The 19,526-nt window shown below is 37.7% G+C and overlaps 1 protein-coding gene across 2 annotated transcripts in view; it reads right to left on the bottom strand.

Annotated features, from left to right (window-relative positions):
* Nucleotides 1–19,526, bottom strand: part of NFIB (nuclear factor I B) — a 174,279-nt gene that overhangs the window by 19,879 nt on the left and 134,874 nt on the right. The window contains exons 9-10 of one of the 2 annotated variants that reach the window (XM_068928890.1): nt 10,246–10,411; nt 6,620–6,702 (exon numbers count right to left, since the gene is read on the bottom strand). In XM_068928890.1, the coding sequence (XP_068784991.1) occupies nt 6,620–6,702; nt 10,246–10,411 (249 nt within the window). The remainder of the gene's footprint in view (nt 1–6,619; nt 6,703–10,245; nt 10,412–19,526) is intronic. The other variant, XM_068928891.1, reaches the window with a different exon arrangement.

A 19,526-nucleotide genomic window follows, 5' to 3' on the forward strand; every position in this document is an offset into this window, starting at 1 on the left:
TAAAATCCCCTTTCCCAGATCACTCCTGCTTAGAGGTCAGGATGCCGAAGATAGGAGGCCAAGATAAAAAATTTTTAAAAATATGACTTTAAAAGTCTGCATCCCTTACGTTCATCGGGTTCTTCCTGGGTAAAGGGGCTGGAAATGCTTAAAAGAGCGCCAAGATGCCTCACTGCATCTGAAGGAAGAAGGCGTGTGTTTGGAGCGTCAGCGGGAACGCTGCCCATGGAGGACACGCAGACTGCCCGGGAGGAAAAGCCCAGGAGCAGAGCCCTGACGCCTACACCTGGCTCTGGAAGGACGTAGGGCACTTGAGTACAATCTTTGCAGCTCTGTAAGTTGTTTGGAGTCATGCTGAACACTTTCTGGCCAGTTACAGCCCTCAGAGTAACCTCAGTGGCCTTCAAAATTATGCCACGGTGTTAGCTGGAGAGGAGAAGGCACACTCACCCACAGAAACCCCTGAAAGAGTTTCTGTGCGGGAGATGTGAAAAGCAGAGGCAGGAAACTACTTGCAGGCTGCTTGAGAAAGCTTGAATTCCTTGGCAGAAGGGCTTAACAAATAGTCCTAGCCAGATGTGTTTAATAAATGCTGAAAAACGCTACTAATGGTCTCAAAAATATGTCTTGAATGCAAAATAAATGACATGATTTGGCATGTGACAGGGTGAAAAGTCTTTCCTCGAAGGCTGCTGGACAGGCCTGCCTTCCAGTCACTCGGCTTTGCCACCAGGAGCAAGGCAAGCCACACAAACTCCCCTTCAGCAATGCCTTCCACCCATACAACATTTCTGAGTGTTTTTATTTCTTTCTCACCTAACCACCCAGAAGACGAACACAGAGCAGTGCCATGAAGAGAAAAGGGCGCCCCGCTTTGCAGTGCACCCCGAAGCCTCACCTGCAGCCCGACCATCCCTGGGACTTGGCCCTGCAGCACTCTCTTGCCCTGGGATGCATCCTCATCATGACACTCAGGAGCAGGGAGAGAGCACAAAGCCGGCACCTAAAGACTGCCCGGCTGCAAGTACTTCTGCAGCAAGCCCATGCAGCTCCCTTACCTCCTCCAGCAGCTCACATTAAGGGGCCGCTAGTCCACGGGGCAGCAGAAATTCAACTGAGCACTTCCCTGATCCCTGCCACCAGCTGCAGCTGTTCACCTCCCCTGTTCCTGTTTTGCGACCAGTAACACGGCAGTAAGCACGGTCTCGCCTTGCACGCTGCTCTGAGACCCTCCAATACAAAGTTCTGCCAGAGAGCTAGATTATGACCATCACTATCTCCTCTGTTTATGTTGGGCTATCCTGCAGCATTTCACATATACAGCTCCCATGCACACTAGCATCCTATAGTCAAAAGCTCAACCTTTAATCAGAGTCTGAATAATTTCAGCAGTTAATATTCAAGCAAGTTTTGTTTTCTCATATTTAAAGAGTAGCATCTGAGATTAATACGCATTTCAAGCTTCTCTGAAGATTAGTAAAAGTAAACAAATATTTTTGAAAGTGTAATAGGAGACTGTGCTATAGTTTCTGCTATTTGAAAAAAGTCCGTAAAACTTAACATTTGCATATTGTCATTGTTCTGACTGAAACTTCCTTTAAATGTGTTTCCTTTCCAGCAAGCATATGTGAAAGGTGACCTCTTATCCATTTACATACCTCCCTTGTGATCATGTGACCAAGTTTTACGTCAAACTGTCAATTATGATAAGAGACACAATAAGAACAGCCTAAGTGTTGATAACCTGTTTCCTGACTTACTGAGAAGTTCTGTTAAGAGTCCACTTGTGTTCTTCTTCCAACCTTTTGCTGAAAGCAAAAGCAACATCCACCCAAAATATTTTAAAAACAGATACTCTGTTTTCAGTGAACATTTAAGTTTACAATTTCCATAATGAAGAGTATGAAGAGAATTCCATTTTGAACCGCATGATTCAGTAACTAAAGGATGCATCTGGAAAGAACAACTTCCTACCAAAGAGGTAGGGAAGTCCTGTGTGTAGGAAATAAAAAGCTATTTACAATTTTCTCATTTTACATTCTGGAGACCTGAAGTATTTATTAGAGCTGTATGCATGGCAAAACGTCTCACTAATAAATGCTACAGCACTGATAAACATGAACATCACACACCACATGCAGAAAGCCCAAGCTCTAGTGCAAGCCACGCAGGTGTACTAAGCAGTGCACAGTCTGGAAGAGTCCACCAGTTCCTCAGTAACTGGGCCCAGCGTCAGTTAGTGCATTTTACTAGGATAGACAGTAGAGTTTTAGAGGTCATTGTTTTCATGGGCCTCAAATAGCTATTCCATTTATTTATTTTTTTAATTAAAAACAAAAACACCAATCCCAAGCTCCAAGGTGCACTGAAACTCGGAAATGTCATGGCCAAGAAGGAAAGCCTTAGTTAGTTATTTTGTTCTTTCCAATAGAAACTTGATTAATTCTGAAACCATTGATCTATACTCACAATAAAAGAGCTTCCAGTAAATCTTTTTTTCTTTCTATCTGTCTGTCTGTCTAGCTATCTACCTATCCATCTACCTTTCTGTATTCTTTTCACAGTTAAAGGCCACAACTGCTATTTCTGGCAACATTCTAGGTTGGTTTAGAGCCAGAAATAACATCAATATATCTCTAAGTGTCCATAATCTCACAAACATAAAGATTTCATGAAGTCGAGACTATAAATACGATGAGGTTACAGAAACGCCATCCAATATCCACGAAAATTCTGGTCTACTGGCCATTAAGATTTTTGTTACTGAACTAATGATTTCTCCATTAAAGTTGTATAGCTCTAAGAGTGGACATTCAACTAAAATCTGGCACAGGGACTTTGCTCACTTGTAAAAGAGCGAATTTGACTAAGTTGCCTCTATTTGTTGGTTTTTTCCTCTAATATAGACTTAGAAACCATTCAGCTTCAGTAAGTGCATATATAAACAGTAAGTGAATCAGATAAATAAAGGGGGAAAAAAGAGTGCTGCCACCTCAGTGACAAGACCATCCAACCTTCCTTGTATGTACACCTCAGTAAAGATGTTTCTTAACACAGACGATGAGCACAGAGTATTAGATTTGACTTAATAAAGTCACCTCACCAACCGCAAACAGCAAAATTAAGAAAAATATCCCCACTCACATCCTAGCTCTTATCGTTCCCCCCTCCCCTCACTCCATTGACCTCCCACCAATACACTGCTAACACATTACTAACAAGCAACCCCTGGGAGCAGATACAGAACGAAGGAAAACCAACTGACAACCTGCAACAGATATTTTGGAGTGGCTGGCATTGCCGTGACTTTTCCACAACAAAATGGTGACTCTCTAGATGCCACTCAAGCAACAGGCTTGTTTTGTTACTGTTAGTGTTAGAGTATAGAAATACCTAACATTTCAAGGTAGTTAAAATCTAGACCTACCAGAAATGACAGCAGAAAGTGGACTGCATTGTTATAAATCCTTGTCATAACCTTATCTTTCTAACTACTAGTGTAGCATGCATGCTAAGTTATGCACGTAATAGCACATTCATCACAGTGTTTGCATCAGTAAATGCAAAGATGTTGCTCCCATAGGCCCTGTTATACACTATCTTTCAAAATTGTATTTAATACTTCCCATCGAAATGTAAGTATTCTAGATAGTTTGTGCTATAAATTGTTATTGGAAGTCCTACCAAACTGTTACTTTGTCAGAAGTTCTCCATGTAAGTATGCATTACAAACTGTATGTTCAACTTTTAAATTTATCATTGTTACTGTAATTTATATAGGCTGCATTATGGTTCCTTTTAACAATAAAAAAATTCAACAATATATGCTAATATTTCTCATAACTAGAGAGAATAAATCTGTACAAAGCCCCCATCAATGAAGTAAAAAATGCACTAGTGACGGTATTTATTCTTCAGGGGTCAATGTATTTTACAGGGTCCCGTGAATGTTTAGAAGATCTCTCTGGGAATAAAATCATTGACTTTCTAATTTAGAATTTCTCTCAGCTAATACAAAATGATTGATTGCCTTTATTTCACGTACCCATTGATTCTCCTTTTCATTCATCATGGGCTGTTTTAAACTAAATGCATTTAGAACCTGCCATAAGAGTGGTCTCTTTTAAATTGTTGTAAAGTCGTGAAAGGAAATCAATCTCATTTCTGCCTTACAAACAGATAACCTCTACTCAATTGAAGTTATTTTAGACAATTTCAGTTCTCTACCCTCTGCACTCCCACGCCACTTCCTGGATAATAAACTTATATGGCACTATCATCTCTGATATCCTTTTAGGATTTAAGAGGATGAAAGTAATTAATTCTTTAGAAACTTATTTTACATATACTGCATTTATATACTCATATTTATCCCTCTGAAAAAGCTTCATTGTTCAAGTATTCCGTTCTTGCAAGATTTTCAGCAGGACACACTACTGCCTAATTTTACATGTATTTATGTACACAACCATTCCAACATACACAAACACGCAGGCACACACACAAACACACTCAGGCATATACACATACCTCTTACATAATTTAGAAAAGAACAAAGAACTTACAGTAAAGAGGAAACTATGACACAATATTTCAATGTACTATATGGCTCACTGCCCACCAACTGATGCACTTGAATTAATATAATGAGACTATGAAGCACTACACTTTAGAAGGGAGAACACTAGAGTCACACAGTGGCATCGAAGAAGAAGAAATTTCTCTTTATGAAATCTGTGTAAGAGCTAATTTATTTTTCCCTTTTCCCCTGATCCATCAGGCCTCATGTTTTATTATAAAAGGGAGTATAAGGTGCTTGTAAACACCAAAGGGGATGACCCTTGAGATCACTCTCACATTTATGTCCATATGACACTGTCAAAATCTCCAAATCTATTTCAGTTCATACAAAACCAAAAATGTAGAGAAGATGCATTGAATAATATATATGCATTATAGGACTTATATGTTATAAACTCAGCAAACAGAAAATGAAATGTGCTGCCACTCTCTTACTGGCATGTGAGAAGATGTTTGCAACTCTTTCAAGGAAGCTGGAAGAAGGGGTAGTGAGTTTAAGCTGCAGTAAATTTGCAGAAATATTGTGTTTACTCACATGCAGTGAAAGAAAAAACTTTTTTTTGTTTATCCCCACGTAACTGGATATCAGAAAATTGCCAAAGAATACCATGTAAAAATTTCACATGAAAAAATTTCTAGAAAATATATACAGTATTTAAAAAGAGATCTTTTGTGTGTTTTAAAATATAATAAACACGTACTGTACATCTGTTAAAAAGAATCATATTATAGTAATTATAAGACTTTTCATAACACAACAATATCTGAGAGGTGAAAAAAGCAATATACATAAAAACCAATGGTTGCCAAAAACACTAATTGTCATTTGGTATTTTCATAGCTGGGTACAGATGTTTCCAGCTAGATTTCACTGGTTAAAAAAAAAAAAAAAGTTGGAAAAAAGGCAATTATCTTGAATAAACTACCTTTATTTATGATTTTCTCTGAATTCTGCATGTGGTGACCATAGACATACTGCCACCTTGTCCTAGGAGTGAGTAGGGATAGGGAGTTCCACATGAAGCACAGTTTCGCTACATCACAGCAAACAGAACAGGTAGGTTTTAGTGCAAATGAAACAGGCCTATGCACCAACTGCTGATAGGAACCGAAGCCTGAGAAAAAATGTAGCACAGTAAATAATAAGGAGTATTTAACAGCCCCTCTCTTGCTGCCACCTTCAATTTTTTCCTTGTAACATTTTACATGCTGTTAATTTCAAATTCCTCTACTGTTAACGATCTAGGAGCAACAAATACACACATCATGAAATATGTTCTAAAGGGTCTGAATTTATTTCTGTTACTAGCAATGTAGGATTTCTGTATTTGATGGCCTTGCTATTGACTGCAGTTAATCTGTTTGTAAGCCATCATTAATCTCGGCTGTGGGTTTTCACAGTTTGTGTAAACACTTCATTTGCATTAAATTTACAGCATTAATGAGATGTGAAATTTAAAATGCTACTTGAAACATAAATGATGTAAGAAAATAAAACACAAATATGTTTTTATCACGCTCGAAATCAGCAAACCAGTTTAAACCTTTTAAAGGAGGAATGATGATGTGCTGCTTTGAGAGTTTGGTTTTGTAATTCATCTTCTAGACATAAAACGCAGAAATGTAGGCATAAACTTCTGGAAAATATAAAATAGCTTGAGAATAGTAATTTGGACTGCTTAACTTTGCTTATTCTTTATTGATTTTGAAATGAGTACTTGCTTTTGTTCCTTGTACACTTCATTCTTACTCCTAACATTCAATTAAAGGTTACATGCATGAGCTCTTGAAAAATAAAGCAATTGAAAGAAATACTATTGAGAGTCCCTTAAGATGACACAAATCTAAGCAATACAGTACATGCTAAGATGATGTTTCTTAAAGGGCTTGTTTTTGTCTGGAATAAATCTAGTCTTCAGATGACAAATACTGAAACCCTGAGGATCCCACCCTAATCCGAGATAACAGTGGCAGCACGTAGAAAGCTAGTATCACAAACGTTTGTCTATATCATTACACCTATGTGAAACTTGCCCACCTGTTGCTGGTGTAGGAAGGATGGGTCTCTTGGGCTTAGTCCCACATATCGATTGGCTTGGGTTGTGCCTGAGGCTGTGTAGGCTGATTAAGGAAGAACAAAACAGATAGATTGATAAAAATGCCAACCTATCATAACTATTACCCTGTGCAGGTACAGTACAGATACGGAGATCCAGAGTTATGATTTGCAACATATAGGATGTGTCTGTGTTTTAATTTTATTTAAACTTTAATATAATGCGAAATAAAAAAATGAACCAAATTCGGAAAGGCATGTGCAAATTCCTATGAACTTCAATGGAAGCTGCATGTGAAAACCAAAATCAGAATGAGGACTGTAGCTAAAAAAAAACCCTCTGGTAACTAAATACCTACTTTTTAGAAAGTAATTAAAGGAAGACATGTATTTGAAAGTATTATGGGCATGATTCTCATTCCCATTACATAAAAATAAGTTTGCAACAAAATTTGTGGGATTATACCGTTGTCACTGTTGAGAGAAAAGGATAAGGAAATGCTGGTGTACACTAGTTCTTACTGTTGTGAGTTTCCACCACAAAATTGTAACAGATTAACAAAAATTGGAATTAAAAGCTTAGCTTACTTATGTGCCTTAAAACCCATCTTTACAATACTTTGGCAAAAAGACGCAATCTGATCAGTATTTTCATGAGAAGGCAGCTATTATTTACTGTGCAAGATAATATTAAACATTCAACTCCTTTAATATCAGGAAATAGTATTCACTCAGGGGGACAATTTAAGAAAATCTTTCCCTTATCTGATACAGAAGTTTAAAAAAATCCTTCTCTGAGGGAAAAGGGAGCAGTAGGTGATGCTGGGATTAGTTACAAGATATGGATCCTTCCAGCTACAGGTCATATTCATCTCTGGCTTAGGTCAGTAATCATTAAGACTTCTTATTCTCTCATGACTTTTGCTGGTGTTTATGAAATGAGTTTGCTGGTCTTACTCCACTTTCCAGTGTGGAGATGTCCATAGTGCAACTCGCATCATTGCTGTCTGGCAGACAAAGCAGAACTGCAAAAATCGAATATAGGTACACACAGTAGCCGGTGAGGAACTAGATCGGAGTACTTACTAAATTCGCCCATCAGTATTAAAGTCACATAGCAAATATAACTAAATGAAATTATTCTGTTTCTAAGGCCTTTAAAAAAAACTTTTTACAGTAAACAGGTTTTACTGAAACACTCTCATAAAAATGATCTGATCTTAGAAGGAAACTATGGTTGAGGCCACAGGATTCCCCAAATATTATCGAAGTCTGCTGTTCTTTCTCATTCAAAACAGTTCTGCTGTTGCATTTCAGACCGAAAATCAGTGTTAATCATTTACCATCGTATTCTCATCAGACAGAATAATTGTGATAACCTGTTAGCCAAGTATGTGTTACATATGTATGTATGTATGTAGGCATGTAACTATATTCTGAAACAATAAATTAGTTACTGGAAATAAATTTAAAATTATTCCTTAAAATATATTTAGGCTTGATTTTCCCTGTAGGTTAAGATATGAGCTATCTAAGGCAGGTTTTTGATGTCTCACAATACAGTATATGTATTTTCATATATAACTTATATACGAGCAGAACATGACCCTTCTTGTTCAGCTATTTCCTTCATCAGCAAGCTACGTTCCTTTGCTTCTTGTTATCTTTCTCCTCCAGTTATCAATACATTTTCAAAAGGCTTTACCAATGACATGCACTGTCACACAACTGTGAAAAGCATAACTCTCTGAATATGTAGCATTTCCATGCCATCTCATATGCACAATTGGCACATTCAGATAAAATTATTACATAGATGTTTTTAGTATTACTATTATTTATGTGCTGTTGTGGCAAACATTGGATCTTTGGGCAAGTGACTGCTTGCAGACTGATTTGTAAGCATGAAGAGGCCTTATTTCAAAGATCTAAGCAGACGTTTCAAGGGTTCATAATGGTGGCAATCAGGTGCTGAAGTTACAAAGAAATTCAAAGGAACTTGGCTACCAACTTCTTTAAATGGTTTTGAAACCTTAATCCAAATTTTTCTTTTAACTAAATTAATGAAAAGCTTAGGTCTGCTTTCCTATAAGTGTCCCTAACATAGTTAGACGACCTGAAAGCACCCCAACATTGTTCTGACACAGTATTTGTTACTATTCCATGGGGGTTACAGCCCCTGGCCTCGTTAGAGACAGATGTTTGGGCAAGGCATGATTACTTTAAACAAGAAGCAGGATGAAGCCATGAATACTTGAAACTAGCCATGAACCCACTTTTCCCACCTATTCTAGACCAAAAGTTGAGAGAACAACATTTTGTTTGCTGCTAAAGCGAAGTCTTTTCAAATGGTGCAAGAAATGCACCACAAGCCACCAGCCAGGATATAGATCCACTGTACTAAGCGATCCCTTGAACAGACCTTCGGCTACCCAAGCTAAAACATTTGCATAAATCTATCAGTATAATTATTAGTTTACAGCTGAGTAAATGTTTGTCCAAAAGTTACTCTTATCTCTTTATAATAAAGATATAAGAAGTTTTGCTGTTTTATATATTGCCTGCTCACACGCATTTGAGTCTCATCTCTGCTTCACAGAAGCACACAGTTCATGGTCTCAGTTAATGACAGTCCAAAAGTTAGGGACCGGAATCAGAGTTCAACTAATAAATGTGACTAAAGCAAGCCATTTTAATGTAATGCGTCCTAAAGAAATTAATATTTTTTGTGAATAGTAAATTTTCTTCCAAATTATATGATCAGAAATATTGCCTAAAAATCTTTGCCACACTGATAAATACAAGTAACACTGGACTTCACAAGTCCAAAAAAAATTCAAAGACAACAGAAGTGCAGAAAGTAGTTAAAAAATAATCTCCTGCACCACTGGGCATAAGACGTATATTCAGAAGAGAAGAAATTACCTTATGCACAGTAATCCCAGTGTTCTTATTTCCAAAGCTGCAATTCCATTGAAGATAATAGGATAAGTAATATGGTCCTGAACATACAGTAACAAAGCACTTGAAGCTTAAAAGTTAAAAAAAAAAAAAAAAAAGGAAAAGCAGTGGACTGACCATCCCTTCTGGCAGCAATGACAAGGAATTAAAATTTTCTTTTGCCGCCTCATTTATTTTTGCTAAAAATGACACAACCTATATGAGCATGCAATTGTCATAGCTCGGATTCAGTATGCGTTGTAACAAGGCTTGATTTCTGTAGGAAAGCTCATTGAGGAGCAGATTATCCAATCTCTTTTGGGAAATCTGTGTGTGGGTCATCGTAAAACCTTGCTCTCTGAGTGTGCTTCTCAATGGCCTTAACAATGTCCACCTTAGATGAACAATCTGTTTTTCTCTTGGGTAACAGTCAAATAAGTAAGCTTTTCCGTTTCATTTTGGTTGTCATGTCACAAACATGTAACATGATACGTTGATTGAAATTTGAGGAGGAAAAGCTTTGCAGCCAGATCACGCATTCGCTCTCCATGTAAAATGATGAGCATCCACTTGGTCAAATAGTAGGAAAAGGCGCCTTTTTCTGGCCTCAATTTGAAATCATATGGAATCTTCGATGGACATTTTTTGTTTCCTAGAGAAATACTTACTGGTTGCTGTAGGTGAAGATGCCTCACCTTCAGTGGATGTAGTGATGGGTTTAGTATCTGTCATGGTCAGGGTCACAGGTCGCACCGCACTGTGATGGGGAGAGGGTGCCAAAACTGGAGTAAAATGGCCAGGCACTTTCCCTACTACTTGACCACTGCTGTTAGGCTACAAAACAAAACCAAAAGAATTCCTTGTGAAATATACACATTGTGTTTAAGGAACCTACCCGCCTATCTCAGGGTTTTCCAGAATGCCCATCACCGTAGCACCTACATGCTGGAAAATGCCACTCTCATAAAACTGTGAATTTCTGTGTGATATTTTCAGCAGGCAGCAGATCCTTTCATTCACAGGCAGGCTCTACATGCTTAACTTGCAGTACATTTTGATAAACTTTATTTCTTTCTGGATGCAGGGTCCATCAGATTGTTTCATACTTCAGTTGCTGTTTTCACAGTGACTGTGAGCCACAGTAAATCCCACCATAGTGAGATTCAGCTGAGCAGGCACAGGCCCTAATGTACTAAGCACTAGCGCAAATGAATGAAGCAAGACCTCTATTTTCACATGCTGTACCACTCTGGCTGGGAGTATAACCAAGGCTTAACCACAGCTGTCCACAAAGATTGCACATACTGGAAGACTAACTAATAATTTGCATGTCTGGGGGTGGGGAGAGGGTTAGGATATGATGCACTGTAATGTGTATCTCATAAAACGTGGCCAGAAGCCACCTACCAGAAAGCATCCTTCACAGAGATCTTTAATAATGGGAACTCTACAAGTCAAGAGTATAATAAGCCTAATTACCTCTTTTCCTAGACAGATTTACAGTATGTAGAAAAGGTAAGCTGCATATGACGTAATGGTGCAGGTCATCAGGGTGATATTCCACCTCCTGCACATATGAACTTGATAATGTGTACTACTAAACGTATACATTTATCCAATGTGCAAACACTGACATTCTGCATTACTGCAAATACCTCAACAGTAGATAACATATAGCAAAAATTAGCAACTAGTAAGCAGTCATTTCAAAAGTAGCAGACAATTTTTGTTTGAAGATGACTGTGTGCTCTGTGAATTGTAAGCATTTTAAAATACAACCACACAACGTAAAAATTACCGGCAATCTTACTATCACAAGGATATTGTAAAACTTGAGATAACTCACTGAAAAGAAATAGACTAAAAAAGGACCTGATTCAACTAATATAACGAAAGGTTAAAAGAGGTAAGCGTGGGCATGGTAATGAAATAATAACTGTGGGCTGAGATGATTACTGCAAGTATACGCAGAGTATAAACACACACAAGAGGAAGGAATTATTTGGAAAGTACAGGAAGTATAAACCAGGGGCAATAGAATGAAATAAAGAAGGAGGAAATTTAAAATGAATAGCAGGAAAACTTCCTGGCAGTATGATCTATTAGACTTTGCAAATGGCCCCAAGGGAGACAGTGAGAGCCTTGTTCTTTAAGACACTTACTTAAAAATAACTAGAAAAAAAAAAACACTAGAAAACACAAAATGCAAACAAAGACCAATCCTGTATTCATAGGAACATTGAGCACTTAGTAGATTATTTCACTGTCTAAAATCTTAGGTCTTACAATGAAAAATTACAGTAAAAATATACCTTAATGAGACAGGGCCAACAAACTGCTGCTCTAAAGAAAAAAAACCAACTCTTTAAATTTTACTATATTTAGTCTGGGTTGGAGCAGGAGAAGGAAGCACCATGGAATCCCAACATCTCATTTTACAAGATCTTGCAAATACAGGAAGTGATATTCAAATTTGTCAGGTGGTATTCACCACTGTTTGTACATATTCATAGTTATACAAACTGAAAAGGTACTACCAGGAGTTTACTAACTGGGGAGAAAATGTCAGATGCCAAAGCAGTTTCAAAATAAGAAAAAAGCACTGATTCTAAGGGAATGACAATACTTTCACATTTTAAATTTCCTCAAATCACTGGTATGCTACATAAAGTTTTATTCATCGGATGAAACTTAGCAGTAAGATAGATCTCCCTTACTATACGTACTTGAGATGAAGATGACACATGGCAGAATATACACAAGACAATTTACAGAGAATGATATGGCATAAAAGTTTACTTAACCGGTTGCATCGGTCATAAGTGGAAAGTCGTTCAGTAATTACATAATTCTTTCCTCAAGAATACAGATGAAACCTTTGTATTACAGCAAACAGTCATATATAAAACGTATGCCAATAACTCTGTTTTCTTTAGAATCTGTTTTGGTAGTGGTTTATGGAATTTTATTTTATAGGCTGCATTTTAAAGGCCTGCCAGCTTCTAAAATGAGGTGTCTTCACTACCAGAAATCTGACTCTGCTTTCCTTAGAACAAAAGGAAAATTGCAGTTAACATACATGCAGAAAATCTCTAAGCATTACCTAAACAGATTCTCCATAAAAGAATCCAAGATACGCCAAAACTTAGAGGCAAATACTCTCACTCACTGCATGTACAGTATGGAATTGTTGAAACAAAACAGGCTCTGTAATATGTAAAGGAGGCTTGACCCAGATTGAAGCATTTGAAGGGAGAACTGTCGGAAACATAGGCAGGCCTTACGATACAGATCATCTCTAAAACACCAAAAGTCTTGTAAGTAAGCCTTGCTTGCTATAATGGACCTGATTTTCATTATGTTTCTTGGATGCCTGCTGCAGAAGCCAGCCCTTCTGGTGCTCTGCACTGCTGAGCCACCGCACAGGCTGCTGCATGCACAGCCAGGGTCTTGGGGGTGTTTGTTTGGCAGTTCCTCGCCGGCTGTAGCCAGCGACCTGCAACCGTACAGCTACCTTAGAAGGCTTAGTTTATGTGGTGAGCTAATGTATCACAAAACAACTGAGATTCCCCTTACCACGATGATTAACTTTTATTAGAAACTAAGAAAGAAGATTCCAAGGAATTTATGGGTTAAAGTGGCCAGTGTTACCAGCTTCCAAAAGCAGCTCTGTCTCCAAAGCCAGACTCAAATTAATTAAATGGACACAGCTGGAGTCCAGCACTATTTACAGCAATGTATCACCTTTTACTGTTCCCTAGCGATCCAGTCAATAGGAATGCAAGAGCTCACATGGACTCCAGATTAGTCCTTGTGCATATGGCCCGAAACAGTGAACCCTTTCCCTGCTGAATTATAGAACAAAGGATAAACTTAAAATGAATTATCATATAAACCATATTTTCCCGCTGTAATATATATAGAACATAGAACAGTGGTTCAGTACATCTTCCCACTTCATCCAAGCCAGGGTGAAATCCTGTCCTCATTGAAACCAACAGGGAATTTACTACTAATTGTAGTGGGCGTGGCTTGTGACTCCCCTGCCAAGCATTTGCATTTCTATTTCATTTTTTCACTGTGTTCTTAAATGGTAGATACTGTTCTGTATCTGTACTACAAGTAGAACTGGAACCAGGCACAATAGAAGGAAATTCAGGTCAAGAGAGAAAAATAAATCCTCCAAAGTAAGAAAAGAAAAAATTCACTACTTTAGCAAGTTTCATTCTTATGTTTCCAGCATTTCAGACTGACGCACATTAGATTTCAAATGCAATTATAACCTTTCTACCTGCTTCTTAACAGTTTTATTATATCTTGTCACATTACTGAAGTACCTCCTTACTGCACTTTGTCATTTGTTGTACTTTTATTTTTGTAATCTCCAATACTTAATCCCTTCCTTTTCCAGGTAACTTCTACTTTCACATTTTTCTCCTGGTTTGTCTAATGTTTGCTTAGCTGTAACAAAATTTGTTCTAAAAATTTTTCAATATCATAAAATACAGTATATTTCAATAACTGCTTAAGAGTTATTGCTCCATGAAAGGGATAACAAAAGTGCTAAGTGATGGAGCTTGATGCACCATGTCAAAGAAGTTAACCTCTTTCCTAGACTGAAAGTTTCCTTTACTTATATTTCAAATTAGCCTCAGTTGTAGGTAGTTGTAGTTGTAACCAAGCATATACCTATCAGGATTTATACAAATATCATTCCTCTTCAATAATCCCAGCAGTTTTTCAGATGTGAACCAAAGTCCTCCTTCTGATACTTTTGTGTTTTTCCCAGGCGTTTTACATTTGAAAACAGTTTTTATGAAAAACACTTCTACTCTCCAAAACTCTGTTACATGAATGCCATTCATAACAAATCTTCTTGAAATATCCACACTTTTGTCTTTCTTGCATGTAGTGAATAACAGTGAAAATGTTAGCAAAACCAATGTTTAAATTACCATAATTAGTTTGCAGCCTAAGATCACAAAATAATCCTGAACAGATCATTTCATTGTATCAAAGTTATTGTTTAGGCCTGTCGTCAGACTCACACTGACATGACTGCGGCCTTGATTTATACCAAGTTCACACTTCCAGGGTTATCTTTGCAAATGTAAAACCAAAAGCCTTTAAAAAACAGTTTAGATCCTGTAGTACAGTAGTCAATAGCCACTACGGGATTGCACTGGAACTTCAAAATGGCTCAGTCACCTCATCCATGCTAGCGCTAATTTCTCTGGCACCTCGAGAAAATCAGTACAAGCTCAAGAACACTGACTCTCATGCTTGTCTAAAGTCCTCTGCCCCACTTCAAATTTCCAGCGCACAGAGGCAGACCCTCTTGGCAGAAATAGCTCTATGAAGTTACTAATTCTGAATATTCTAATTAAAAACTGTCTGCTAGAAATAGCTTCCGTGACTTGTTCTCATTTTAACTTTGGCAGTTCTTTAAAAAGACTCGTTTAAGAGGCATTTTAACATGGACACACCATATCTATTGCGATAGTATTTACTTATATTACAAGATCAAATATTTATAGCATAACATTTGATACAAATTCATTTTGTCCTTTTTAAAACAAGTTCTAGGTTCTAGTTCTAGTATTCCTCAAAGAGATTCTTAGAAACTAATGCATTATAGGTTAAAGATCGACTGCAATCATCAACTGGGGCACCAATATGTCTATGCAATGGATTCACAAAGAGAAAGATGACGCCCGTGGCATAAACCTCTAGCAAATTGCATGGAGGCAGCTGTGTTAGATAAGCAAGCTGTGCATTTGAAAATCAGAGAAGTAAGCAGGCAAACACAATGGAAGTCTGGCAAATTTAGCTCTAATTTATGCAGGTGTACTTTTCTTTATTGTTGGGCTAGAGACTAATTTGATTTTAAGATCTGCATTATATATTCCATCTTGTTACAATCACAGTAGCTTGAGTTGCCACAGATTAACCCGTTCATGTGTCCAGAGCCACAGAGGAGTTGCATTCACTGTCACAGCTCTAATGTAACTAAACTCAGATTAGTCAAAAAGTTAATACCTGATTGTCTGTACTATGCATGCTTTCAGTGAACCCTTAGGCCTGAAGTCGGGACAGAAATTCAGAACAGATACGAATACGGACTCTCTTAAAATTGGGATTTGCCGTAGCTGTCTTCCCTGCTGCTATTTACTATGAGATTTATAATCAGCAATCAACCAACCTCCTCTCAGACCTCTGTTCACAGATTCTCCCAAATGCAAGCATACTTACACCTAAGGCCTCTGATTATATTTATGGATAACTTTTTTGTCACGCTCACTTTCTTTTTTAAATCTATGAAGGCCAGAAATTATCCTGCTCCTGTGCAAGTCCTCGGTAGAGGTACTTAGGATACTGTATCAGGTATTTCAGAAACAAGCTTTGCGGGTTCTGTATAAAAATTACGCTACTCCAGCTAGTCATTCTATTTAGGGAACAATATAACTGCATTCAGAACAAAACTTTTCCACAGAAACTCCATGCTTCCCAAGAATGTTGCCTTATTACAACCAGATGATCAACCAGTAACAGCAATCAATCTTGTCACACTAGATCCAGTGTGTTTGGAAATACATTCATTCCTTTTCTATGGTTCCAGTCCCTAGTAATGGTAAAGTACAGATACTGTGGTGATTGATGCCATTTCAGAACCCTACGATGGTGTAGTTTTCGAGACCACTGATTGAATTATTTTGCTGATAAAGTTGTAGAAGATTTAGTTTTCCACATTTTTGTTCCTCTGCTCACTGTACAAAAAAAGTTCTGTTTTTAAAAGTGGACTAGTGGCCACACCTATTCTGGAGCTCATAACTGATAAATGCTGTCAATGAGTCCATGTTTTTGTGCTTTGGAATATGCACATGGGTGACGACTGTTTCAGAAAATTTGCAAGTAGAAGAAATAGGAAGACGCCTCTTTTCCATTTTTCTACCTCCTCCCCCCTTCTTTTTGCAATATGACACAACCCCAACCTTGCACAACACCAGAGGTTTTGTATGGGACACCTTAATGTTATGTCCCCTGTACTCATCCAATGGATGTTAGTTCCCGCCCCAGGAGACAGCTGAATGGTATGGGAGGCCATGTCAGCAAATGTCTGGAAGACATATCCTCACGTGTGGAGTTAATATGAGTAATATAATGTAGTATCTTTGACACTCGAGTATTCTAAGAGCCCTGCCAGGAAGACTGTAGAAGATACCATAGAGCAGTTCTTCCCCACAGGAACATGGATCCAGTACTCATTCGTTTATCAAGAACCAAAGTGATGCAGATTCTTCTTCTGCTGTTGGACACTACGGTAGCAACAAGAATACGTTTTGCCTGTTTATAGTGCATGCTACCACACCTTCCAAGGATGAATCTCACTACAGTCAACCATACCCTTGCAACCTCAGTAGCTGATTACTACAACACATCCTACACAGACCTCACTGGGAGATCCCACACAAGAGCTTCAGGTGGCGTGACATGCAGCTACCTGTATGCTTGGAGGAATTACCTTTAGAAAAATACATGTTATTGCCAGCTGTTGGCTGACAACATCACTTCTGTATTACTTTTTGAGAGAAATCAAGGTGTTGACTTTGATCTACAGGGTGCTGAGTCTTATCCATTTGAAAAAACACCAAAAAGGCATCGGAACATCAACCAGTGTTCAGACAGAGATAGCACCAGGCACTCTAAGTGAAGAGTCCTCCACTCTCTACTAATATTTTACCTGTCACCTCAGAAAATCCAAAGCTGTTGACTTGTAGAGCACCCAGCTTTTCTTCGGATATTCGTATTAACAGCTAGACAAGTGCATACTACAGAAACATAGGAAAGGAAATCTCTTTGCAGATAAACGTTTGAAGGACATTTTCAGGTTAAACGGTGTTCATGCACTCTGTAGACTTATAACTGTGCATTTAATAAACTAAAAATGAGTAAGATAAATACAAAATAATCATTTATAATTGGAATTAAATCTTTAAAGCCCTTGCCAGTTGATACAGTTTAGCCAGCACTTTCCCTCTGTCTCCCAATTATAATTAAAAACATACATTACCTTAGTTTATCTTCATTAATTTGTTGGAAATTACAAGGAAAAACTTGAAGGAAAAGCTTGGCCATGAAATTCAAAACTCTTAAATGTCAATAAATAAAGGTTATAGCTATACCAAAGAAACTGCATATACACATATTACTTGCACTACTTTATTCTGCTAGAATTCTCCTTGGAACAAATGGAAAAACCCTTTTACGAGCCCAAACAGAAACTTACAAAATTTGCTCTTTGTTACTAAATGATGGCAGTAGTAGTAGTACTGAAGAATGACAAAGCATCTGCCTGGAATTTCTCAACAGTGTGCCTTTCTTTCAGTGAACATAAAAAGAATATCCTCGTCAATTAAGAGAGGAAAATAAGTGGCCTCACCACCTTCCAGAAGTAGCTCTTCTCCAGCAGTTTAGAAATTTCTCTTCAGATAAACCCACAGCCATTCAAATATAGCTGCAAACTAGCCCACATCACAACCAAGTACATATTAATGCCCCTGGGAATTTCAGCCAATATATGGAGAGCAGTTCACCTGTACTGTAGTACATAGCAAGTGTAAGCCATTTATTGGAATAGGAACGGATACTTCCCCAAATCAGAGGCAGTTTCACCATGCCACTGAGATCTGCGTGTTTCATCAATAATATCAGGAAATTTGATTTAAGGGTAAGGCTATACGTCCTTCACAATCCAATCCGAAAGGGTTTGCAAGACTCTCTATTTAAGATCGGTTCAGTCAGAAGGGAGCAGGGGGATCCCTACAATATTCAGCTGTGGAACGCTTTTCCAGAAAAGGTCTGCAAAAAAATTCCACTGATAACAGGATGTGCTCTGGCAGGATTCACCGTAACTTTTTGCTTTATCATCATTTTCCTCATCAACATGCTTACCCTTCTTCTGTGCTTCACCACATCTTACTCAGGAAATGATTCCATTTAGCTCAACAGGGCATTAACTTTGGAACTTTTGGATTTGCCTTTAATCACACAGCTTTTGCTGTGCTTGATAACATGTTTGGGATGCTTGGAAGTCTGATTTTAATACTATGTACTCAGGGTGATTAACGCATTTCAAGCATGTGCAAACTCATGTGTGTTCACACACATGTGCATACACACATGAGGTGAAATTTTCCAAGCCATACACAAGACTGGAACATCCAGTTGGAATCATTTACAAATGAAAAAGATTTTCAAAATTTCAGGCAGCTTTGAAAACCTCAAGCTGCTGTACAAACAGATAAATGCTGTAGCTGGATAGATACATACCAGCTGACCAGTTTTTGACAAAACTTACAATGAGTATCCAGTATCAATTTAACTGTGGAGGAACTAGCACCCTATTGTAAAACACATATCTACTCATACACACAATCTATTCAGTGATGTGTACACTAAGCTAAGATGAACAGAGTTAAAATAAAATTAAAAATAAAATAAAATAAAATAAAATAAAATAAAATAAAGTAAAATAAAATAAAATAAAATAAAATAAAATAAAATAAAGTAAAATAAAATAAAATAAAATAAGATAAGATAAAATCCAAAGGGTTCAGCAGAATTAGTTACTTAGAGGCAAGTACAGCAATTCTGGAACTCTTAGGAAACTTTCAGATTACTAGGTCAAGGTAAGTCCAGTTGTACACGTAACCAGGTTCATTTCTGTTCAACATATTTGTTTATTTATTCTCCAGGCTGAACAGGGGATAAAAAACAGATACACACAAAACTGAAAGCCATGGCTCTCTTTTGTTTAGGATCATCCATTGTTGCATCACTTTTCACTGCAGCCAAAGGGCCTGTTTGAACTTCCTGACTGTTCATCACACATAATTTGAAGTATTTAACATTATGTCAAGAAAATTGGCCACTGTTTCCCCCTGTGGAA

The sequence above is a fragment of the Struthio camelus genome, chromosome Z (genome assembly GCF_040807025.1).
Source record: "Struthio camelus isolate bStrCam1 chromosome Z, bStrCam1.hap1, whole genome shotgun sequence".
Classification (NCBI taxonomy): Eukaryota; Metazoa; Chordata; class Aves; order Struthioniformes; family Struthionidae; genus Struthio; species Struthio camelus.